Source organism: Wolffia australiana, chromosome 1 (assembly GCF_029677425.1).
Source record: "Wolffia australiana isolate 7733 chromosome 1, ASM2967742v1".
Taxonomy (NCBI): domain Eukaryota; kingdom Viridiplantae; phylum Streptophyta; class Magnoliopsida; order Alismatales; family Araceae; genus Wolffia; species Wolffia australiana.
In genome coordinates, this window is record NC_135835.1 from 17,600,492 (window position 1) to 17,626,065 (window position 25,574).

Below are 25,574 nucleotides of genomic sequence, written 5' to 3' on the forward strand. Positions count from 1 at the left end.
CAGGGAGAGAGAGAGAGAGAGACATACACAGAAAAACAGATAGATAGATAGACAGAGAAAGGGAGGGAGAATGAGAACGTGAGTGAGCGAAATAACGGGCAGCGTAGTACAGAGAGAGAGAGCCAGGGAGAATGAGAACGTGAGTGAGCGAAATGACGGGCAGCATAGGACAGAGAGAGAGAGAGAGGGAGAATGAGAACGTGACTGAGGGAAACTACGGGCAGCATACGACAGAGAGGGAGAGGGAGGGAGAATGAGAACGTGAGTCAGCGGAATAACGGACACCATAGGACAGAGAGAGAGGGGGAGGGAGATAGGGAAGGAGAAAAAGAGAGAACGCGAGTGACAGAGCGAGAGGGTGAAAGAGCGTCAGGGGAAGAAGAGAGCGGGAAAGGACGAAAGAGAGCGGGAGGCATAGAGAAAACAGCAGATGGAGACACACACACGCGCTCACAGAGAGGCCCACGCAGACATAGCAATGTGTCGTCGGCGACACAAAGAGAGTACAGCCAATGCGATAAAAAAAGAACACGTACTCCAGGGAGAAGCGAGGGAAACACGAATAAGAAAACAAACAGGGGAAGTAGCGAGGAACGAAGCGCAAGGTACAGCGGGGAGCGCGAGAAACGATGGACAAAAAGAGACAGCGGAGACAGTGGAAAGAGTGAGAGACAGAGAAAGTTTGTGTGTCTTGTGAGAGGGAGTTGGTGGGAAGGCAACGAGGGAGAGAGAGAAAGCGGGGAGAGAGAGAAAGAGAGAGTTAGCGAGTCAGAGTAAATGGGTAAGAGAAGGCGGGGGAGAGTCGGACGGGGAAAGAAAGAAAGAGAGAAAGAAAGAAAGAAAGAGAGAAAGAAAGAAAGAGAGAAAGAAAGAAAGAGAGAGAGAGAAGGAAAGAAAGAGAGAGAGAGAGAGAGAGAGAGAGTCAGAGTCAATGGGTAAGAAAAGGCGGGGAACAGTCGGATGGGGAAAGAGAAACGGCAATGCAGTGGGAGAGAGAGAGAGAGAGAGAGAGAGAGAGAGAGAGAGCAAGAGAAAGAAAGAGAGAGAGAGAGAGACAGAGAGAGAGAGAGAGAGCGAGAGAGAGAGAGAGACAGAGAGAGAGAGAGACAGAGAGAGGGGGACAGGGAGAGAGAGACAGAGAGAGAGAGTAAGAGAGTGAGAGAGACGGGCAGTAGCAAAAGACATATATCAAAATATATACAGAGACAGAGCTATGGGGTCAACGGGGCAGAGCGAGAGAGTGAGCGAGAGGCACAGTCTGTGGGGTAGAGACCCCGTGGGGCAGAGCGCGAGAGAGACCGAGAGACAGAGTCAGTGGCGTAGAGACCCCGTGTGATGAAAGCGGGAGAGACAACCCCAAAGAGAGGGAGAGAGAGAGAGAGAGCAAAAGAGAGTGAGAGAGCAAAAGAGAGTGAGAGACAGAGAGAGAGAGACAGACAGACAGACAGACAGACAGAGAGCGACAGAGAGAGAGAGAATCAGAGGGTAGAGAAGCAGACAAAAAGAGAGAGAGAGAGAGAGCGGGTAGAGAATCATCGGGAGGCCGAGATACTACCAGAGAGAGAGATACCGGGCAGAAGACAGACAAAAAGTTATACAAAATTACGTGTTTCCTGAAATTTGTCTGAGTCAGTGAATCTCAAAACATTTCCTGTCAAACCCAAAGTTTCATTATGCAACACAGCTTGTCTTCTCCAGTTATGAACGGGATGTTTATTAAATCAACCAAGATATGCAATCTTCATTTTACGACAGCCAAGGGTGCGTTTTCACTTGAAGACATCACTTCGGATGGGCAGAAAGTCAAGGAAATCGCTGACGGCCTTAGTTACGTTGGTACATGGATCAGTGGGTGCATTCTCGAGCAGAACTAGTTTTTCTCTTTCACTTTATCTAATTCTTGATATTACACTTGGCTTACTTATGTGGCCCGTGATGTTTACGATATACATTGTACGCACACCCTGGATGTAGTACGCCGATATCAGATTCGCCGCTCAAACTGTGTCCTTTGGTAGCTCTTCTCCCAACTGTGTCCTTTTTGATCTTTTCGATCTTCATGTCTTGACTTTCTGCATAGCTTCTTATTTTGTGCTCCTACAGATCTTCTTCGATATGATGCTACCACGGTTATTTTAGTATTATACCTGACATCAATCCGCGCTGATAGATAAAATCTCTCACTCAGTTTCCACAGCACATTATGTGCTCTATGGGTGTAGTATATTTGGGCTTTACCGCATAATTATACCGTGTCAATGGGTGTCATAATAAGAAGAGTGGACCTACGTACGGGGTTGATAACGATATGCATCGTCACATACTGTACTCAATTTTTTGGTGAAAAGCGTTAGGTCTGACGATATTCTTTGCACGCCGCTTCTCTACATCCTTTGGACATCCCTATTCGATGTGGGGGATTAGACCGGAATGCTCACGTCATAGAAAGTGGGGGCTGCACGATTGAGAAAAGGACTTGCTGGGACATGGGCAAAATGTCGAATCCGTCTATGGCCTAAGAGGCAACCTCACAGTCCACTTCTCGTGGTATGTACTGAGCCCGGTGTTGTGCATTACTCTAAAAATGTTATTCACCGTTAGGATCAGTATAATGGACCTCAAAGATACGATTAATCATAAGCCGAGGCGGGTCAGGCTCTTATACTCAGATCATTACTTGTCCTCAACCCCGTATCTCGAACCTCCCTATCCATGCAAATATTCCACAAGGACAACGCAACATCCGACCGGTTCAAGTATTTGCTCCCCCTCCTATAATGAGCGACGCTCATCCCGCACCGCAAGAGCGGGGTGACGCTCACGCCAGAGAGTGTCGCTCCTCGTGAAGGGAGTTCGGTGAAACAATCTACCACGAATCCATGGATCATTTTACGCCAAAACTTTCGCCGGGGACAATTCATGTCACTGTCGTGTGAGTGTGACGCAGGCATTAGACAACAAAAACAGCTTGCCCATGGGCGGTTGTGTTTTGACCATGACAGGATGGACGCATGACTCGGACTCAAAACCAACTCAGCTCTGACGCATCAACAAGCCTACGAAGGTGATCGTACCCAACACAGCATCGTGCACCCTCGCTAGGATAATCGGCAGCCAGACGAAGATGATGCCGTTAGGTCATTGGCCGCGGCAGTGCAGCATCTAAAAAAGGGATATGTGGACGCCGTTCGGGTCGCACCACTACTAAACGGGATCACCAATGAGGATCCGATCAGGCCACGCCTGTGTAATCGCACAACTGTCCCATCTCACGGGCCCGTGATTACGTGGACACAACAAGTGACGGCAGGAAGTTGCTGTGAAATGGTTCATGCACCCTCAGCTGGCCACGGGCTTAGGCCGGAATCTAGGAAAAGGCACATCTTACGTCCTAAGACACGCGAAGTTCCGTTTGCCTCACGAATCTTAAAAAGTTTAAAGATACAAATGTCGGTGAGAAGTCAAAATCAGCTCCCCTTTATGAAGCCCTCGACGAGTCCCGAAATCACGACACTGGCTTTATTTAGGCCTCTTTCGTCGACGGCCGGCATGTCAAAATAACCAACGGGCCAAAGGAAGAGGCAGAACCTTGAAGAGAGGGGGTGGAGACAAATTGCGTCACTGTGAATGATTAACATAGATATTTAAACATCACACATAGATAAAAGAACAGATAGGGTATCGATAAGGAGTCCTATAGCGTGCGTCAGAAACTTATCGGTCAGCTTTCACAGACCTTAGCGCAGTGCGCCCAAATTATGGGAACAAATAAGTTTGTGAAGCCAACAAAATAACGGTGCGTGAATAAAATAGCAAAGGTCACCCTTAAAATCAGGAGAACAAGGGAACACTGGCATTCCATCGGATTTACACCACGATGAGCCTGATTTTAAAATATCTCATGCCCCACATGACCACAGTGCAAAGTTAGTATAAACCGTGAGACAGTGCGAAGTTCACGGAATTTCCGTCACTTAACCGAGAAACACAAATTGTCCTTTTTTTACTTTCAACTACAGCAAATGACGTTTCAATTATATAAAACACGTGACACGAGATCTGGGGAGGGGTCCACGATGCTTTCTCTTATTTTTTCGTGGAAATAATCAATACCTCTGCACATATTTCGGAGTAGTTGGCTTATGAATCTTATCCAGAAATTCGGCCTTAGGAACTGGCACTGTCATTGTTCTCTCAGACCGTGCTTCGTTGGTATGATGGCACTCCACCGTAAAACAGTCAGGACAAGCGTAATGGAGTTTGTGCTCCAATCTTCCACGAAGCATTATTTTTTTCTTCAACGCACGCTAGAGCCCGAGTGTCTTCACGGTAGCATAAACATAACTTGAAGGTGGGGGTGGCATAAAATGAACACAAAATAATTAAGTACGGCGTTCTCTACATGAATCTATGAGAGAGTGCGTGCACTCTTCACCGAATCCGTAGCACCTTTGATGTGTGAGGGGTCTGACTTATCGCAACAGATTCGGGGAGTAAGACGCATTGGAATAACCCGTTGTCCCGCTTCGGATTGCCCTTTTGTGTCATCCGAACATACATTCGGATAAAATGCCGACCATATCATCAGAGAGATGCAGTAAGAATAGAAGCAGCTAACACCAAAGCGCGTTGACCCCAGGCTCTCAATTCCCATTGTTTTCTGCAGCACGCAGGTCCCATTGACGGATTCTGTCACTACACAAAATCGCGATCTGTTATTATGTAGCACGCAAAAATCCTCCTATTCATTCTCCTGTGGTCACTCCTGCAGTGAAAGTTGATCGAATGCGATAGGGCCCCGATTTGAATCGCACGCGCCTGTCGTCGCACAAGAAAGACACAATACCGGCAGCTAAACGCGTTGACCAAAGGCTCGACGGGATCAAGCTGGTTGCGGGATAGGGCTATGCTTGCTTCGCGTGGGAATAATCCCCATAATTTTAAGGCGGAACGAGATAAGGAGACTAATATCGCGTGCTGTTGGATACAACAAAAGGACGCTGTACGAAAAAGGCGCATGTGGAGGCGTACTTGTACTTCGATCGACCAAGCTTTCGCCCGGTACTTTCATAGAGCCCGGTGTCATGGGAGGAAAATGATGGGGGAGGTGTGCATTTTATGCGAGAGTACGTTTTATAAGGAAAGTTAAATATAGTTGTATGAGTACGGGTCCAATGACCATCACACCCCCGCCTAAAGCCCACGACTAATAGAAGTAATGAATAGTTTTGGACCTATTCCTTATGCACTGCACGAGTGATATATAGGAGTAGCGCCCTCGTAACATTTTACGGCCTACCGCACCTCCTAAGCATTCATGCAGAAAAGGCCATACTTAGTTGTTTATGTTCAATTTATACCACTCCTAGCTGCTCTCTAGCTGTATCCAAAAGAGGAGCAACGGAGGGGCCGTACCGTGCGATCGTAAGAGCGGGAAATCACGAGTGCGTTATCTTTTCAATGCATGAATCAATGAATCACCGGGATGAGCCCCGATTTGAGGCTGATCCCGGCTAATCTGGCGACAATTGGGTAGTACGGGAAGGAAACAGGACGCCCGCCTACACAATAGCTCTCGTGTTTCCTTGCTCTTCCAGCTCGAAGGCTGAAGCGGGGTAGGTCTTCGAGAGACCCGCCGGAGTCCTGAAGGTAATCTTGGTGTGGTCCTTAGGATTCACGTAGAACTCTCCCAGCGAGATCCACATGAGAAGCTCCTTGGATTTGACGCCCGTCACTTGCCGCATGCGGCGGTCCTCCACAAAGCCGGTGACCTCGGCGCCGAAGGAAACAAGACGCCCGGCCTTGCGAAAGGTGTAGTTCAGCGCCTGCTTCTGGCGCAGCCAGACAAAGCCGGTGCGGCGGTTAATGCCGATCTCATAAACGTCCTGGATGGGAAGGAGGCCGCGGGGCATGTTCAGCTCCTCCAAAAGCTGGATGGTCTTTTGGCGACACAGCTCGTCCCCGGTGTAGATCTCGGCACCCTCGCGGTGGGCGTCGATGGTGTTCTTGGCCATCGGAGGAAAGCTGACTGCGCCTGAGACGGATCCCCGCAGCAGATGGCGAGAAGAGGGCCTACGAGTGACGGCTGAAGAAGATCTGCTGCGGGCTCGGCGTGCAAGCCAGAGTCGCGGGAAAGGGTATTTATAGATGATACGCGCGGCCGCTTCTGCCGTAGGAGTCAGGGAACGCCCCGGCGCATTCATTCGCGGGAGACCTCGACCCAGTACAGCGTATCCTCGCCCAGGCTGCGCAATACGCAATACGCAGAGTGAGTGGCCTCTTTCAGTGGTTTGTCGCAGTCAAAAATCCGTCCCACGGGTGTCATCGTCTACCACTCTCCCACGGTCCGAATTTTTGGTTCCTCCTCCCGAGGAGCGACGGCGGCCGAGGTTGAGGCCTTCACAACGGACAGCTGGCCCGTATCGGGTTCCTCCTCCCGAGTTGCTCGGGTCAACGTGGATGGCGGCCACTTCCGGACTGGGTACCCTCCACCGGATGCCGTATTTTCATCCTGGCCATGAATAAGTCCACGTCCAGATACTTAATGAGCTTCCCGAAATTGCGTAAAGGCGTTCACTAGAAACGACTAATCCTCGGGATGGAAAAGACAAGAAGCTATGTGTTTTAATTGCTAACCCGCCGAGTAATCCTACCGTGAAAGGAAAGAGGCTACCACGCGTTGCCCGAGAAACGGCGAAAGAGGCTCGTAAACGGAGTGTCAGCGAAAGAGGCTCGTAAACGGAGCAGGGAGAGTGATAGACGATGACACCCGGACTTGACTCGGGAAGAGAAGGATAAGGAGCGGAACGTAGACACCGGGAGAGAAAGAAACGGGGAGAGCCCGCGATAAGGGCGATGAGCGAGAAGGAGACAGCACGAGCCGGAATCTCCCGCACAGAGCGGCAGTAGCAGGCAGAGATAGGTGGAGACTCACGGAGAGGTTGAGAGATCATGCGACCATGAGTGACGCACAACGAAAGAGAGACGGAGGAACCGAGAAAGAGAGACGCACGGAGAAAAGAGCGATAGAGAGACCGAGAGAAGACCAGGAAATGATGGAGAAACGGACCGAGAGAGACAAAGCGCCACACACACAGAAACAGGGAGAGAGAGAGAGAGAGAGACATACACAGAAAAACAGATAGATAGATAGACAGAGAAAGGGAGGGAGAATGAGAACGTGAGTGAGCGAAATAACGGGCAGCGTAGTACAGAGAGAGAGAGCCAGGGAGAATGAGAACGTGAGTGAGCGAAATGACGGGCAGCATAGGACAGAGAGAGAGAGAGAGGGAGAATGAGAACGTGACTGAGGGAAACTACGGGCAGCATACGACAGAGAGGGAGAGGGAGGGAGAATGAGAACGTGAGTCAGCGGAATAACGGACACCATAGGACAGAGAGAGAGGGGGAGGGAGATAGGGAAGGAGAAAAAGAGAGAACGCGAGTGACAGAGCGAGAGGGTGAAAGAGCGTCAGGGGAAGAAGAGAGCGGGAAAGGACGAAAGAGAGCGGGAGGCATAGAGAAAACAGCAGATGGAGACACACACACGCGCTCACAGAGAGGCCCACGCAGACATAGCAATGTGTCGTCGGCGACACAAAGAGAGTACAGCCAATGCGATAAAAAAAGAACACGTACTCCAGGGAGAAGCGAGGGAAACACGAATAAGAAAACAAACAGGGGAAGTAGCGAGGGAACGAAGCGCAAGGTACAGCGGGGGAGCGCGAGAAACGATGGACAAAAAGAGACAGCGGGAGACAGTGGAAAGAGTGAGAGACAGAGAAAGTTTGTGTGTCTTGTGAGAGGGAGTTGGTGGGAAGGCAACGAGGAGAGAGAGAAAGCAGGGGAGAGAGAGAAAGAGAGAGTGAGCGAGGCAGAGGAAATGGGGAAGAGAAGGCGGGGGAGAGTCGGACGGGGAAAGAAAGAAAGAGAGAAAGAAAGAAAGAAAGAGAGAAAGAAAGAAAGAGAGAAAGAAAGAAAGAGAGAGAGAGAAGGAAAGAAAGAGAGAGAGAGAGAGAGAGAGTTAGAGAGTCAGAGTCAATGGGTAAGAAAAGGCGGGGAACAGTCGGATGGGGAAAGAGAAACGGCAATGCAGTGGGAGAGAGAAAGAGAGAGAGAGAGAGAGAGAGAGCAAGAGAAAGAAAGAGAGAGAGAGAGACAGAGAGAGAGAGAGAGAGAGAGAGAGAGAGAGAGAGAGAGAGAGAGAGAGAGAGAGAGAGAGAGAGAGGGAGAGAGAGACAGAGAGAGAGAGTAAGAGAGTGAGAGAGACGGGCAGTAGCAGAAGACATATATCAAAATATATACAGAGACAGAGCTATGGGGTCAACGGGGCAGAGCGAGAGAGTGAGCGAGAGGCACAGTCTGTGGGGTAGAGACCCCGTGGGGCAGAGCGCGAGAGAGACCGAGAGACAGAGTCAGTGGCGTAGAGACCCCGTGTGATGAAAGCGGGCGGGAGAGACAACCCCAAAGAGAGGGAGAGAGAGAGAGAGAGCAAAAGAGAGTGAGAGAGCAAAAGAGAGTGAGAGACAGAGAGAGAGAGACAGACAGACAGACAGAGAGCGACAGAGAGAGAGAGAATCAGAGGGTAGAGAAGCAGACAAAAGAGAGAGAGAGAGAGCGGGTAGAGAATCATCAGGAGGCCGAGATACTACCAGAGAGAGAGATACCGGGCAGAAGACAGACAAAAGTTATACAAAATTACGTGTTTCCTGAAATTTGTCTGAGTCAGTGAATCTCAAAACATTTCCTGTCAAACCCAAAGTTTCATTATGCAACACAGCTTGTCTTCTCCAGTTATGAACGGGATGTTTATTAAATCAACCAAGATATGCAATCTTCATTTTACGACAGCCAAGGGTGCGTTTTCACTTGAAGACATCACTTCGGATGGGCAGAAAGTCAAGGAAATCGCTGACGGCCTTAGTTACGTTGGTACATGGATCAGTGGGTGCATTCTCGAGCAGAACTAGTTTTTCTCTCACTTTATCTAATTCTTGATATTACACTTGGCTTACTTATGTGGCCCGTGATGTTTACGATATACATTGTACGCACACCCTGGATGTAGTACGCCGATATCAGATTCGCCGCTCAAACTGTGTCCTTTGGTAGCTCTTCTCCCAACTGTGTCCTTTTGATCTTTTCGATCTTCATGTCTTGACTTTCTGCATAGCTTCTTATTTTGTGCTCCTACAGATCTTCTTCGATATGATGCTACCACGGTTATTTTAGTATTATACCTGACATCAATCCGCTGATAGATAAAATCTCTCACTCAGTTTCCACAGCACATTATGTGCTCTATGGGTGTAGTATATTTGGGCTTTACCGCATAATTATACCGTGTCAATGGGTGTCATAATAAGAAGAGTGGACCTACGACGGGTTGATAACGATATGCATCGTCACATACTGTACTCAATTTTTTGGTGAAAAGCGTTAGGTCTGACGATATTCTTTGCACGCCGCTTCTCTACATCCTTTGGACATCCCTATTCGATGTGGGGGATTAGACCGGAATGCTCACGTCATAGAAAGTGGGGGCTGCACGATTGAGAAAAGGACTTGCTGGGACATGGGCAAAATGTCGAATCCGTCTATGGCCTAAGAGGCAACCTCACAGTCCACTTCTCGCGTGGTATGTACTGAGCCCGGTGTTGTGCATTACTCTAAAAATGTTATTCACCGTTAGGATCAGTATAATGGACCTCAAAGATACGATTAATCATAAGCCGAGGCGGGTCAGGCTCTTATACTCAGATCATTACTTGTCCTCAACCCCGTATCTCGAACCTCCCTATCCATGCAAATATTCCACAAGGACAACGCAACATCCGGACCGGGTTCAAGTATTTGCTCCCCCTCCTATAATGAGCGACGCTCATCCCGCACCGCAAGAGCGGGGTGACGCTCACGCCAGAGAGTGTCGCTCCTCGTGAAGGGAGTTCGGTGAAACAATCTACCACGAATCCATGGATCATTTTACGCCAAAACTTTCGCCGGGGACAATTCATGTCACTGTCGTGTGAGTGTGACGCAGGCATTAGACAACAAAAACAGCTTGCCCATGGGCGGTTGTGTTTTGACCATGACAGGATGGACGCATGACTCGGACTCAAAACCAACTCAGCTCTGACGCATCAACAAGCCTACGAAGGTGATCGTGTACCCAACACAGCATCGTGCACCCTCGCTAGGATAATCGGCAGCCAGACGAAGATGATGCCGTTAGGTCATTGGCCGCGGCATTGCAGCATCTAAAAAAGGGATATGTGGACGCCGTTCGGGTCGCACCACTACTAAACGGGATCACCAATGAGGATCCGATCAGGCCACGCCTGTGTAATCGTACAACTGTCCCATCTCACGGGCCCGGTGATTACGTGGACACAACAAGTGACGGCAGGAAGTTGCTGTGAAATGGTTCATGCACCCCTCAGCTGGCCACGGGGCTTAGGCCCGGAATCTAGGAAAAGGCACATCTTACGTCCTAAGACACGCGAGTTCCGTTTGCCTCGACGAATCTTAAAAAAGTTTAAAGATACAAATGTCGGTGAGAAGTCAAAATCAGCTCCCCTTTATGAAGCCCTCGACGAGTCCCGAAATCACGACACTGGCTTTATTTAGGCCTCTTTCGTCGACGGCCGGCATGTCAAAATAACCAACGGGCCAAAGGAAGAGGCAGAACCTTGAAGAGAGGGGGTGGAGACAAATTGCGTCACTGTGAATGATTAACATAGATATTTAAACATCACACATAGATAAAAGAACAGATAGGGTATCGATAAGGAGTCCTATAGCGTGCGTCTTCGTAAACTTATCGGTCAGCTTTCACAGACCTTAGCGCAGTGCGCCCAAATTATGGAACAAATAAGTTTGTGAAGCCAACAAAATAACGGTGCGTGAATAAAATAGCAAAGGTCACCCTTAAAATCAGGAGAACAAGGGAACACTGGCATTCCATCGGATTTACACCACGATGAGCCTGATTTTAAAATATCTCATGCCCCACATGACCACAGTGCAAAGTTAGTATAAACCGGTGAGACAGTGCGAAGTTCACGGAATTTCCGTCACTTAACCGAGAAACACAAATTGTCCTTTTTACTTTCAACTACAGCAAATGACGTTTCAATTATATAAAACACGTGACACGAGATCTGGGAGGGGTCCACGATGCTTTCTTATTTTTTCGTGGAAATAATCAATACCTCTGCACATATTTCGGAGTAGTTGGCTTATGAATCTTATCCAGAAATTCGGCCTTAGGAACTGGCACTGTCATTGTTCTCTCAGACCGTGCTTCGTTCGTATGATGGCACTCCACCGTAAAACAGTCAGGAAAATCGTAATGGAGTTTGTGCTCCAATCTTCCACGAAGCATTATTTTTTTCTTCAACGCACGCTAGAGCCCGAGTGTCTTCACGGTAGCATAAACATAACTTGAAGGTGGGGGTGGCATAAAATGAACACAAAATAATTAAGGCGGCGTTCTCTACATGAATCTATGAGAGAGTGCGTGCACTCTTCACCGAATCCGTAGCACCTTTGATGTGTGAGGGGTCTGACTTATCGCAACAGATTCGGGGAGTAAGACGCATTGGAATAACCCGTTGTCCCGCTTCGGATTGCCCTTTTGTGTCATCCGAACATACATTCGGATAAAATGCCGACCATATCATCAGAGAGATGCAGTAAGAATAGAAGCAGCTAACACCAAAGCGCGTTGACCCCAGGCTCTCAATTCCCATTGTTTTCTGCAGCACGCAGGTCCCATTGACGGATTCTGTCACTACACAAAATCGCGCGATCTGTTATTATGTAGCACGCAAATAATCCTGTCCGATTCATTCTCCTGTGGTCACTCCTGCAGTGAAAGTTTTCCGAATGCGATAGTGCCCCGATTTGGCATCGCATGCGCGGCCTGTCGTCGCACAAGAAAGACACAATACCGCAGCTAAACGCGTTGACCAAAGGCTCGACGGATCAAGCTGGTTGCGGATAGGGCTATGCTTGCTTCGCGTGGGAATAATCCCCATAATTTTAAGGCGGAACGAGATAAGGAGACTAATATCGCGTGCTGTTGGATACAACAAAAGGACGCTGTACGAAAAGGCGCATGTGGAGGCGTACTTGTACTTCGATCGACCAAGCTTTCGCCCGGTACTTTCATAGAGCCCGGTGTCATGGGAGGAAAATGATGGGGGAGGTGTGCATTTTATGCGAGAGTACGTTTTATAAGGAAAGTTAAATATAGTTGTATGAGTACGGGTCCAATGACCATCACACCCCCGCCTAAAGCCCACGACTAATAGAAGTAATGAATAGTTTTGGACCTATTCCTTATGCACTGCACGAGTGATATATAGGAGTAGCGCCCTCGTAACATTTTACGGCCTACCGCACCTCCTAAGCATTCATGCAGAAAAGGCCATACTTAGTTGTTTATGTTCAATTTATACCACTCCTAGCTGCTCTCTAGCTGTATCCAAAAGAGGAGCAACGGAGGGCCGTACCGTGCGATCGTAAGAGCGGGGAAATCACGAGTGCGTTATCTTTTCAATGCATGAATCAATGAATCACCGGGATGAGCCCCGATTTGAGGCTGATCCCGGCTAATCTGGCGACAATTGGGTAGTACGGGGAAGGAAACAGGACGCCCGCCTACACAATAGCTCTCGTGTTTCCTTGCTCTTCCAGCTCGAAGGCTGAAGCGGGGTAGGTCTTCGAGAGACCCGCCGGAGTCCTGAAGGTAATCTTGGTGTGGTCCTTAGGATTCACGTAGAACTCTCCCAGCGAGATCCACATGAGAAGCTCCTTGGATTTGACGCCCGTCACTTGCCGCATGCGGCGGTCCTCCACAAAGCCGGTGACCTCGGCGCCGAAGGAAACAAGACGCCCGGCCTTGCGAAAGGTGTAGTTCAGCGCCTGCTTCTGGCGCAGCCAGACAAAGCCGGTGCGGCGGTTAATGCCGATCTCATAAACGTCCTGGATGGGAAGGAGGCCGCGAGGCATGTTCAGCTCCTCCAAAAGCTGGATGGTCTTTTGGCGACACAGCTCGTCCCCGGTGTAGATCTCGGTGGTCGCCGTATCATTAAAAAAGGTGTTCTTGGCCATCGGAGGAAAGCTGACTGCGCCTGAGACGGATCCCCGCAGCAGATGGCGAGAAGAGGGCCTACGAGTGACGGCTGAAGAAGATCTGCTGCGGGCTCGGCGTGCAAGCCAGAGTCGCGGGAAAGGGTATTTATAGATGATACGCGCGGCCGCTTCTGCCGTAGGAGTCCAAGGGGAACGCCCCGGCGCATTCATTCGCGGGAGACCTCGACCCAGTACAGCGTATCCTCGCCCAGGCTGCGCAATACGCAATACGCAGAGTGAGTGGCCTCTTTAAGTGGTTTGTCGCAGTCAAAAAACCGTCCCACGGGTGTCATCGTCTATCACTCTCCCACGGTCCGAATTTTTGGTTCCTCCTCCCGAGGAGCGACGGCGGCCGAGGTTGAGGCCTTCACAACGGACAGCTGGCCCGTATCGGGTTCCTCCTCCCGAGTTGCTCGGGTCAACGTGGATGGCGGCCACTTCCGGACTGGGTACCCCTCCACCGGATGCCGTATTTTCATCCTGGCCATGAATAAGTCCACGTCCAGATACTTAATGAGCTTCCCCGAAATTGCGTAAAGGCGTTCACTAGAAACGACTAATCCTCGGGATGGAAAAGACAAGAAGCTATGTGTTTTAATTGCTAACCCGCCGAGTAATCCTACCGTGAAAGCGAAAGAGGCTCGTAAACGGCGAAAGAGGCTCGTAAACGGAGTGTCAGCGAAAGAGGCTCGTAAACGGAGCAGGGAGAGTGATAGACGATGACACCCGGACTTGACTCGGGAAGAGAAGGATAAGGAGCGGAACGTAGACACCGGGAGAGAAAGAAACGGGGAGAGCCCGCGATAAGGGCGATGAGCGAGAAGGAGACAGCACGAGCCGGAATCTCCGCACAGAGCGGCAGTAGCAGGCAGAGATAGGTGGAGACTCACGGAGAGGTTGAGAGATCATGCGACCATGAGTGACGCACAACGAAAGAGAGACGGAGGAACCGAGAAAGAGAGACGCACGGAGAAAAGAGCGATAGAGAGACCGAGAGAAGACCAGGAAATGATGGAGAAACGGACCGAGAGAGACAAAGCGCCACACACACAGAAACAGGGAGAGAGAGAGAGAGAGACATACACAGAAAAACAGATAGATAGATAGACAGAGAAAGGGAGGGAGAATGAGAACGTGAGTGAGCGAAATAACAGGCAGCGTAGTACAGAGAGAGAGAGCCAGGGAGAATGAGAACGTGAGTGAGCGAAATGACGGGCAGCATAGGACAGAGAGAGAGAGAGGGAGAATGAGAACGTGACTGAGGGAAACTACGGGCAGCATACGACAGAGAGGGAGAGGGAGGGAGAATGAGAACGTGAGTCAGCGGAATAACGGACACCATAGGACAGAGAGAGAGGGGGAGGGAGATAGGGAAGGAGAAAAAGAGAGAACGCGAGTGACAGAGCGAGAGGGTGAAAGAGCGTCAGGGAAGAAGAGAGCGGGAAAGGACGAAAGAGAGCGGGAGGCATAGAGAAAACAGCAGATGGAGACACACACACGCGCTCACAGAGAGGCCCACGCAGACATAGCAATGTGTCGTCGGCGACACAAAGAGAGTACAGCCAATGCGATAAAAAAAGAACACGTACTCCAGGGAGAAGCGAGGGAAACACGAATAAGAAAACAAACAGGGGAAGTAGCGAGGAACGAAGCGCAAGGTACAACGGGGAGCGCGAGAAACGATGGACAAAAAGAGACAGCGGGAGACAGTGGGAAAGAGTGAGAGACAGAGAAAGTTTGTGTGTCTTGTGAGAGGGAGTTGGTGGGAAGGCAACGAGGGAGAGAGAGAAAGCGGGGGGGGGGGAGAGAGAGAAAGAGAGAGTTAGCGAGTCAGAGTAAATGGGTAAGAGAAGGCGGGGGAGAGTCGGACGGGGAAAGAAAGAAAGAGAGAAAGAAAGAAAGAAAGAGAGAAAGAAAGAAAGAGAGAAAGAAAGAAAGAGAGAGAGAGAAGGAAAGAAAGAGAGAGAGAGAGAGAGAGAGTTAGAGAGTCAGAGTCAATGGGTAAGAAAAGGCGGGGAACAGTCGGATGGGGAAAGAGAAACGGCAATGCAGTGGGAGAGAGAAAGAGAGAGAGAGAGAGAGAGAGAGAGAGAGAGAGAGAGAGAGAGAGAGAGAGAGAGAGAGAGAGAGAGAGAGAGAGAGAGAGAGAGAGAGAGAGAGAGAGAGAGAGAGAGACAGAGAGAGGGGGACAGGGAGAGAGAGACAGAGAGAGAGAGTAAGAGAGTGAGAGAGACGGGCAGTAGCAGAAGACATATATCAAAATATATACAGAGACAGAGCTATGGGGTCAACGGGGCAGAGCGAGAGAGTGAGCGAGAGGCACAGTCTGTGGGGTAGAGACCCCGTGGGGCAGAGCGCGAGAGAGACCGAGAGACAGAGTCAGTGGCGTAGAGACCCCGTGTGATGAAAGCGGGCGGGAGAGACAACCCCAAAGAGAGGGAGAGAGAGAGAGAGAGCAAAAGAGAGTGAGAGAGCAAAAGAGAGTGAGAGACAGAGAGAGAGAGACAGACAGACAGAGAGCGACAGAGAGAGAGAGAATCAGAGGGTAGAGAAGCAGACAAAAAGAGAGAGAGAGAGAGAGCGGGTAGAGAATCATCGGGAGGCCGAGATACTACCAGAGAGAGAGATACCGGGCAGAAGACAGACAAAAAGTTATACAAAATTACGTGTTTCCTGAAATTTGTCTGAGTCAGTGAATCTCAAAACATTTCCTGTCAAACCCAAAGTTTCATTATGCAACACAGCTTGTCTTCTCCAGTTATGAACGGGATGTTTATTAAATCAACCAAGATATGCAATCTTCATTTTACGACAGCCAAGGGTGCGTTTTCACTTGAAGACATCACTTCGGATGGGCAGAAAGTCAAGGAAATCGCTGACGGCCTTAGTTACGTTGGTACATGGATCAGTGGGTGCATTCTCGAGCAGAACTAGTTTTTCTCTTTCACTTTATCTAATTCTTGATATTACACTTGGCTTACTTATGTGGCCCGTGATGTTTACGATATACATTGTACGCACACCCTGGATGTAGTACGCCGATATCAGATTCGCCGCTCAAACTGTGTCCTTTGGTAGCTCTTCTCCCAACTGTGTCCTTTTTGATCTTTTCGATCTTCATGTCTTGACTTTCTGCATAGCTTCTTATTTTGTGCTCCTACAGATCTTCTTCGATATGATGCTACCACGGTTATTTTAGTATTATACCTGACATCAATCCGCGCTGATAGATAAAATCTCTCACTCAGTTTCCACAGCACATTATGTGCTCTATGGGTGTAGTATATTTGGGCTTTACCGCATAATTATACCGTGTCAATGGGTGTCATAATAAGAAGAGTGGACCTACGTACGGGTTGATAACGATATGCATCGTCACATACTGTACTCAATTTTTTGGTGAAAAGCGTTAGGTCTGACGATATTCTTTGCACGCCGCTTCTCTACATCCTTTGGACATCCCTATTCGATGTGGGGGATTAGACCGGAATGCTCACGTCATAGAAAGTGGGGGCTGCACGATTGAGAAAAGGACTTGCTGGGACATGGGCAAAATGTGGAATCCGTCTATGGCCTAAGAGGCAACCTCACAGTCCACTTCTCGTGGTATGTACTGAGCCCGGTGTTGTGCATTACTCTAAAAATGTTATTCACCGTTAGGATCAGTATAATGGACCTCAAAGATACGATTAATCATAAGCCGAGGCGGGTCAGGCTCTTATACTCAGATCATTACTTGTCCTCAACCCCGTATCTCGAACCTCCCTATCCATGCAAATATTCCACAAGGACAACGCAACATCCGGACCGGGTTCAAGTATTTGCTCCCCCTCCTATAATGAGCGACGCTCATCCCGCACCGCAAGAGCGGGGTGACGCTCACGCCAGAGAGTGTCGCTCCTCGTGAAGGGAGTTCGGTGAAACAATCTACCACGAATCCATGGATCATTTTACGCCAAAACTTTCGCCGGGGACAATTCATGTCACTGTCGTGTGAGTGTGACGCAGGCATTAGACAACAAAAACAGCTTGCCCATGGGCGGTTGTGTTTTGACCATGACAGGATGGGCGCATGACTCGGACTCAAAACCAACTCAGCTCTGACGCATCAACAAGCCTACGAAGGTGATCGTGTACCCAACACAGCATCGTGCACCCGCTAGGATAATCGGCAGCCAGACGAAGATGATGCCGTTAGGTCATTGGCCGCGCATTGCAGCATCTAAAAGGGATATGTGACGCCGTTCGGGTCGCACCACTACTAAACAGGATCACCAATGAGGATCCGACTGGGCCACGCCGTGTAATCGTACAACTGTCCCATCTCACGGGGCCCGTGATTACGTGGACACAACAAGTGACGGCAGGAAGTTGCTGTGAAATGGTTCATGCACCCCTCAGCTGGCCACGGGGCTTAGGCCCGGAATCTAGGAAAAGGCACATCTTACGTCCTAAGACACGCGAGTTCCGTTTGCCTCGACGAATCTTAAAAAAGTTTAAAGATACAAATGTCGGTGAGAAGTCAAAATCAGCTCCTTTATGAAGCCCTCGACGAGTCCCGAAATCACGACACTGGCTTTATTTAGGCCTCTTTCGTCGACGGCCGGCATGTCAAAATAACCAACGGGCCAAAGGAAGAGGCAGAACCTTGAAGAGAGGGGGTGGAGACAAATTGCGTCACTGTGAATGATTAACATAGATATTTAAACATCACACATAGATAAAAGAACAGATAGGGTATCGATAAGGAGTCCTATAGCGTGCGTCTTCGTAAACTTATCGGTCAGCTTTCACAGACCTTAGCGCAGTGCGCCCAAATTGCGGAACAAATAAGTTTGTGAAGCCAACAAAATAACGGTGCGTGAATAAAATAGCAAAGGTCACCCTTAAAATCAGGAGAACAAGGGAACACTGGCATTCCATCGGATTTACACCACGATGAGCCTGATTTTAAAATATCTCATGCCCCACATGACCACAGTGCAAAGTTAGTATAAACCGGTGAGACAGTGCCGAAGTCTACGGAATTTCCGTCACTTAACCGAGAAACACAAATTGTCCTTTTTTTACTTTCAACTACAGCAAATGACGTTTCAATTATATAAAACACGTGACACGAGATCTGGGGAGGGGTCCACGATGCTTTCTCTTATTTTTTCGTGGAAATAATCAATACCTCTGCACATATTTCGAGTAGTTGGCTTATGAATCTTATCCAGAAATTCGGCCTTAGGAACTGGCACTGTCATTGTTCTCTCAGACCGTGCTTCGTTCGTATGATGGCACTCCACCGTAAAACAGTCAGGACAAGCGTAATGGAGTTTGTGCTCCAATCTTCCACGAAGCATTATTTTTTTCTTCAACGCACGCTAGAGCCCGAGTGTCTTCACGGTAGCATAAACATAACTTGAAGGTGGGGGTGGCATAAAATGAACACAAAATAATTAGCACGGCGTTCTCTACATGAATCTATGAGAGAGTGCGTGCACTCTTCACCGAATCCGTAGCACCTTTGATGTGTGAGGGGTCTGACTTATCGCAACAGATTCGGGGAGTAAGACGCATTGGAATAACCCGTTGTCCCGCTTCGGATTGCCCTTTTGTGTCATCCGAACATACATTCGGATAAAATGCCGACCATATCATCAGAGAGATGCAGTAAGAATAGAAGCAGCTAACACCAAAGCGCGTTGACCCCAGGCTCTCAATTCCCATTGTTTTCTGCAGCACGCAGGTCCCATTGACGGATTCTGTCACTACACAAAATCGCGCGATCTGTTATTATGTAGCACGCAAAAAATCCCCTCCTATTCATTCTCCTGTGGTCACTCCTGCAGTGAAAGTTGATCGAATGCGATAGGGCCCGATTTGGAATCACACGCGGCCTGTCGTCGCACAAGAAAGACACAATACCGGCAGCTAAACGCGTTGACCAAAGGCTCGACGGGATCAAGCTGGTTGCGGGATAGGGCTATGCTTGCTTCGCGTGGGAATAATCCCCATAATTTTAAGGCGGAACGAGATAAGGGAGACTAATATCGCGTGCTGTTGGATACAACAAAAGGACGCTGTACGAAAAAGGCGCATGTGGAGGCGTACTTGTACTTCGATCGACCAAGCTTTCGCCCGGTACTTTCATAGAGCCCGGTGTCATGGGAGGAAAATGATGGGGGAGGTGTGCATTTTATGCGAGAGTACGTTTTATAAGGAAAGTTAAATATAGTTGTATGAGTACGGGTCCAATGACCATCACACCCCCGCCTAAAGCCCACGACTAATAGAAGTAATGAATAGTTTTGGACCTATTCCTTATGCACTGCACGAGTGATATATAGGAGTAGCGCCCTCGTAACATTTTACGGCCTACCGCACCTCCTAAGCATTCATGCAGAAAAGGCCATACTTAGTTGTTTATGTTCAATTTATACCACTCCTAGCTGCTCTCTAGCTGTATCCAAAAGAGGAGCAACGGAGGGGCCGTACCGTGCGATCGTAAGAGCGGAAATCACGAGTGCGTTATCTTTTCAATGCATGAATCAATGAATCACCGGGATGAGCCCCGATTTGAGGCTGATCCCGGCTAATCTGGCGACAATTGGGTAGTACGGGGAAGGAAACAGGACGCCCGCCTACACAATAGCTCTCGTGTTTCCTTGCTCTTCCAGCTCGAAGGCTGAAGCGGGGTAGGTCTTCGAGAGACCCGCCGGAGTCCTGAAGGTAATCTTGGTGTGGTCCTTAGGATTCACGTAGAACTCTCCCAGCGAGATCCACATGAGAAGCTCCTTGGATTTGACGCCCGTCACTTGCCGCATGCGGCGGTCCTCCACAAAGCCGGTGACCTCGGCGCCGAAGGAAACAAGACGCCCGGCCTTGCGAAAGGTGTAGTTCAGCGCCTGCTTCTGGCGCAGCCAGACAAAGCCGGTGCGGCGGTTAATGCCGATCTCATAAACGTCCTGGATGGGAAGGAGGCCGCGAGGCATGTTCAGCTCCTCCAAAAGCTGGATGGTCTTTTGGCGACACAGCTCGTCCCCGGTGTAGATCTCGGCACCCTCGCGGTGGGCGTCGATGGTGTTCTTGGCCATCGGAGGAAAGCTGACTGCGCCTGAGACGGATCCCCGCAGCAGATGGCGAGAAGAGGGCCTACGAGTGACGGCTGAAGAAGATCTGCTGCGGGCTCGGCGTGCAAGCCAGAGTCGCGGGAAAGGGTATTTATAGATGATACGCGCGGCCGCTTCTGCCGTAGGAGTCAAGGGAACGCCCCGGCGCATTCATTCGCGGGAGACCTCGACCCAGTACAGCGTATCCTCGCCCAGGCTGCGCAATACGCAATACGCAGAGTGAGTGGCCTCTTTAAGTGGTTTGTCGCAGTCAAAAAACCGTCCCACGGGTGTCATCGTCTATCACTCTCCCACGGTCCGAATTTTTGGTTCCTCCTCCCGAGGAGCGACGGCGGCCGAGGTTGAGGCCTTCACAACGGACAGCTGGCCCGTATCGGGTTCCTCCTCCCGAGTTGCTCGGGTCAACGTGGATGGCGGCCACTTCCGGACTGGGTACCCCTCCACCGGATGCCGTATTTTCATCCTGGCCATGAATAAGTCCACGTCCAGATACTTAATGAGCTTCCCCGAAATTGCGTAAAGGCGTTCACTAGAAACGACTAATCCTCGGGATGGAAAAGACAAGAAGCTATGTGTTTTAATTGCTAACCCGCCGAGTAATCCTACCGTGAAAGGAAGACTACCACGCGTTTGCCCGAGAAACGGCGAAAGAGGCTCGTAAACGGAGTGTCAGCGAAAGAGGCTCGTAAACGGAGCAGGGAGAGTGATAGACGATGACACCCGGACTTGACTCGGGAAGAGAAGGATAAGGAGCGGAACGTAGACACCGGGAGAGAAAGAAACGGGGAGAGCCCGCGATAAGGGCGATGAGCGAGAAGGAGACAGCACGAGCCGGAATCTCCCGCACAGAGCGGCAGTAGCAGGCAGAGATAGGTGGAGACTCACGGAGAGGTTGAGAGATCATGCGACCATGAGTGACGCACAACGAAAGAGAGACGGAGGAACCGAGAAAGAGAGACGCACGGAGAAAAGAGCGATAGAGAGACCGAGAGAAGACCAGGAAATGATGGAGAAACGGACCGAGAGAGACAAAGCGCCACACACACAGAAACAGGGAGAGAGAGAGAGAGAGAGACATACACAGAAAAACAGATAGATAGATAGACAGAGAAAGGGAGGGAGAATGAGAACGTGAGTGAGCGAAATAACAGGCAGCGCAGTACAGAGAGAGAGAGCCAGGGAGAACGAGAACGTGAGTGAGCGAAATGACGGGCAGCATAGGACAGAGAGAGAGAGAGGGAGAATGAGAACGTGACTGAGGGAAACTACGGGCAGCATACGACAGAGAGGGAGAGGGAGGGAGAATGAGAACGTGAGTCAGCGGAATAACGGACACCATAGGACAGAGAGAGAGGGGGAGGGAGATAGGGAAGGAGAAAAGAGAGAACGCGAGTGACAGAGCGAGAGGGTGAAAGAGCGTCAGGGGAAGAAGAGAGCGGGAAAGGACGAAAGAGAGCGGGAGGCATAGAAAACAGCAGATGGAGACACACACACGCTCTCACAGAGCGGCCCACGCAGACATAGCAATGTGTCGTCGGCGACACAAAGAGAGTACAGCCAATGCGATAAAAAAAGAACACGTACTCCAGGGAGAAGCGAGGGAAACACGAATAAGAAAACAAACAGGGGAAGTAGCGAGGGAACGAAGCGCAAGGTACAGCGGGGGAGCGCGAGAAACGATGGACAAAAAGAGACAGCGGGAGACAGTGGGAAAGAGTGAGAGACAGAGAAAGTTTGTGTGTCTTGTGAGAGGGAGTTGGTGGGAAGGCAACGAGGGAGAGAGAGAAAGCGGGGGGGGGGGAGAGAGAGAAAGAGAGAGTTAGCGAGTCAGAGTAAATGGGTAAGAGAAGGCGGGGGAGAGTCGGACGGGGAAAGAAAGAAAGAGAGAAAGAAAGAAAGAAAGAGAGAAAGAAAGAAAGAGAGAAAGAAAGAAAGAGAGAGAGAGAAGGAAAGAAAGAGAGAGAGAGAGAGAGAGAGAGAGAGAGAGAGAGAGAGAGGGAGAGAGAGGGCGGGGGAGAGAGGGAGGGGGAGAGAGAGAGGGCGAGGGAGTGGGAGAGAGAGAGAGAGAGAGAGAGAGAGAGAGAGAAAGAGAAAGAAAGAGAGAGAGAGAGACAGAGAGAGAGAGAGAGAGAGCGAGAGAGAGAGAGAGACAGAGAGAGAGAGAGAGAGAGAGACAGAGAGAGGGGGACAGGGAGAGAGAGACAGAGAGAGAGAGTAAGAGAGTGAGAGAGACGGGCAGTAGCAGAAGACATATATCAAAATATATACAGAGACAGAGCTATGGGGTCAACGGGGCAGAGCGAGAGAGTGAGCGAGAGGCACAGTCTGTGGGGTAGAGACCCCGTGGGGCAGAGCGAGAGAGAGACCGAGAGACAGAGTCAGTGGCGTAGAGACCCCGTGTGATGAAAGCGGGCGGGAGAGACAACCCCAAAGAGAGAGAGAGAGAGAGAGAGAGCAAAAGAGAGTGAGAGAGCAAAAGAGAGTGAGAGACAGAGAGAGAGAGACAGACAGACAGACAGAGAGCGACAGAGAGAGAGAGAATCAGAGGGTAGAGAAGCAGACAAAAGAGAGAGAGAGAGAGCGGGTAGAGAATCATCAGGAGGCCGAGATACTACCAGAGAGAGAGATACCGGGCAGAAGACAGACAAAAGTTATACAAAATTACGTGTTTCCTGAAATTTGTCTGAGTCAGTGAATCTCAAAACATTTCCTGTCAAACCCAAAGTTTCATTATGCAACACAGCTTGTCTTCTCCAGTTATGAACGGGATGTTTATTAAATCAACCAAGATATGCAATCTTCATTTTACGACAGCCAAGGGTGCGTTTTCACTTGAAGACATCACTTCGGATGGGCAGAAAGTCAAGGAAATCGCTGACGGCCTTAGTTACGTTGGTACATGGATCAGTGGGTGCATTCTCGAGCAGAACTAGTTTTCTCTTTCACTTTATCTAATTCTTGATATTACACTTGGCTTACTTATGTGGCCCGTGATGTTTACGATATACATTGTCGCACACCCTGGATGTAATGCGCCGATATCAGATTCGCCGCTCAAACTGTGTCCTTTGGTAGCTCTTCTCCCAACTGTGTCCTTTTGATCTTTTCGATCTTCATGTCTTGACTTTCTGCATAGCTTCTTATTTTGTGCTCCTACAGATCTTCTTCGATATGATGCTACCACGGTTATTTTAGTATTATACCTGACATCAATCCGCTGATAGATAAAATCTCTCACTCAGTTTCCACAGCACATTATGTGCTCTATGGGTGTAGTATATTTGGGCTTTACCGCATAATTATGCCGTGTCAATGGGTGTCATAATAAGAAGAGTGGACCTACGTATGGGGTTGATAACGATATGCATCGTCACATACTGTACTGAATTTTTTGGTGAAAAGCGTTAGGTCTGTGATATTCTTTGCACGCTTCTCTACATCCTTTGGATATCCCTATTCGATGTGGGGGATTAGACCGGAATGCTCACGTCATAGAAAGTGGGGCTGCACGATTGAAAAGGACTTGCTGGGACATGGGCAAAATGTGGAATCCGTCTATGGCCTAGAGGCAACCTCACAGTCCACTTCTCGCGTGGTATGTACTGAGCCGGTGTTGTGCATTACTCTAAAAATGTTATTCACCGTTAGGATCAGTATAATGGACCTCAAAGATACGATTAATCATAAGCCGGGTCAGGCTCTTATACTCAGATCATTACTTGTCCTCAACCCGTATCTCGAACCTCCCTATCCATGCAAATATTCCACAAGGACAACGCAACATCCGGACCGGGTTCAAGTATTTGCTCCCCTCCTATAATGGCGGCGCTCATCCCGCACCGCAAGAGCGGGGTGGCGCTCACGCCAGAGAGTGTCGCTCCTCGTGAAGGAGTTCGGTGAAACAATCTACCACGAATCCATGGATCATTTACGCCAAAACTTTCGCGGGGACAATTCATGTCACTGTCGTGTGAGTGTGACGCAGGCATTAGACAACAAAAACAGCTTGCCCATGGGCGGTTGTGTTTTGACCATGACAGGATGGACGCATGACTCGGACTCAAAACCAACTCAGCTCTGACGCATCAACAAGCCTACGAAGGTGATCGTGTACCCAACACAGCATCGTGCACCCTCGCTAGGATAATCGGCAGCCAGACGAAGATGATGCCGTTAGGTCATTGGCCGCGGCAGTGCAGCATCTAAAAAAGGGATATGTGGACGCCGTTGGTCGCACCACTACTAGCAGGATCACCAATGAGGATCCGACTGTGGGCCACGCCCTGTGTAATCGTACAACTGTCCCATCTCACGGGGCCCGGTGATTACGTGGACACAACAAGTGACGGCAGGAAGTTGCTGTGAAATGGTTCATGCACCCCTCAGCTGGCCACGGGGCTTAGGCCCGGAATCTAGGAAAAGGCACATCTTACGTCCTAAGACACGCGAGTTCCGTTTGCCTCGACGAATCTTAAAAAAGTTTAAAGATACAAATGTCGGTGAGAAGTCAAAATCAGCTCCCCTTTATGAAGCCCTCGACGAGTCCCGAAATCACGACACTGGCTTTATTTAGGCCTCTTTAAATCGACGGCCGGCATGTCAAAATAACCAACGGGCTAAAGGAAGAGGCAGAACCTTGAAGAGAGGGGGTGGAGACAAATTGCGTCACTGTGAATGATTAACATAGATATTTAAACATCACACATAGATAAAAGAACAGATAGGGTATCGATAAGGAGTCCTATAGCGTGCGTCTTCGTAAACTTATCGGTCAGCTTTCACAGACCTTAGCGCAGTGCGCCCAAATTGCGGAACAAATAAGTTTGTGAAGCCAACAAAATAACGGTGCGTGAATAAAATAGCAAAGGTCACCCTTAAAATCAGGAGAACAAGGGAACACTGGCATTCCATCGGATTTACACCACGATGAGCCTGATTTTAAAATATCTCATGCCCCACATGACCACAGTGCAAAGTTAGTATAAACCGGTGAGACAGTGCCGAAGTCTACGGAATTTCCGTCACTTAACCGAGAAACACAAATTGTCCTTTTTTTACTTTCAACTACAGCAAATGACGTTTCAATTATATAAAACACGTGACACGAGATCTGGGGAGGGGTCCACGATGCTTTCTCTTATTTTTTCGTGGAAATAATCAATACCTCTGCACATATTTGGAGTAGTTGGCTTATGAATCTTATCCAGAAATTCGGCCTTAGGAACTGGCACTGTCATTGTTCTCTCAGACCGTGCTTCGTTCGTATGATGGCACTCCACCGTAAAACAGTCAGGACAAGCGTAATGGAGTTTGTGCTCC

At 49.4% G+C, this 25,574-nt stretch overlaps 3 protein-coding genes across 3 annotated transcripts; all 3 read right to left on the reverse strand.

Moving 5' to 3' along the window:
• Positions 1-5,436: 5,436 nt before the first annotated feature.
• Positions 5,437-6,136, reverse strand: LOC144709245 (uncharacterized). The gene has a single exon (XM_078582728.1). It carries the CDS (start codon positions 6,012-6,014, stop codon positions 5,562-5,564), a length of 453 nt encoding a protein of 150 aa, XP_078438854.1. The 5' UTR covers positions 6,015-6,136; the 3' UTR covers positions 5,437-5,561.
• A 6,393-nt stretch (positions 6,137-12,529) lies between these two features.
• Positions 12,530-13,649, reverse strand: LOC144709253 (uncharacterized). The gene has a single exon (XM_078582740.1). The coding sequence runs from the start codon at positions 13,306-13,308 to the stop codon at positions 12,664-12,666; it is 645 nt and encodes a 214-aa protein (XP_078438866.1). The 5' UTR covers positions 13,309-13,649; the 3' UTR covers positions 12,530-12,663.
• Positions 13,650-19,640: 5,991 nt separating this feature from the next.
• LOC144709262 (uncharacterized) lies at positions 19,641-20,335 on the reverse strand. The gene has a single exon (XM_078582752.1). The coding sequence runs from the start codon at positions 20,217-20,219 to the stop codon at positions 19,767-19,769; it is 453 nt and encodes a 150-aa protein (XP_078438878.1). The 5' UTR covers positions 20,220-20,335; the 3' UTR covers positions 19,641-19,766.
• Positions 20,336-25,574: the final 5,239 nt, after the last annotated feature.

Excerpts from the sequence above, each read along its gene's own strand:
- LOC144709245 (XM_078582728.1), bottom strand. The coding sequence starts at position 6,014 with ATGGCCAAGAACACCATCGACGCCCACCGCGAGGGTGCCGAGATCTAC.
- LOC144709253 (XM_078582740.1), bottom strand. The coding sequence starts at position 13,308 with ATGAATGCGCCGGGGCGTTCCCCTTGGACTCCTACGGCAGAAGCGGCC.
- LOC144709262 (XM_078582752.1), bottom strand. The coding sequence starts at position 20,219 with ATGGCCAAGAACACCATCGACGCCCACCGCGAGGGTGCCGAGATCTAC.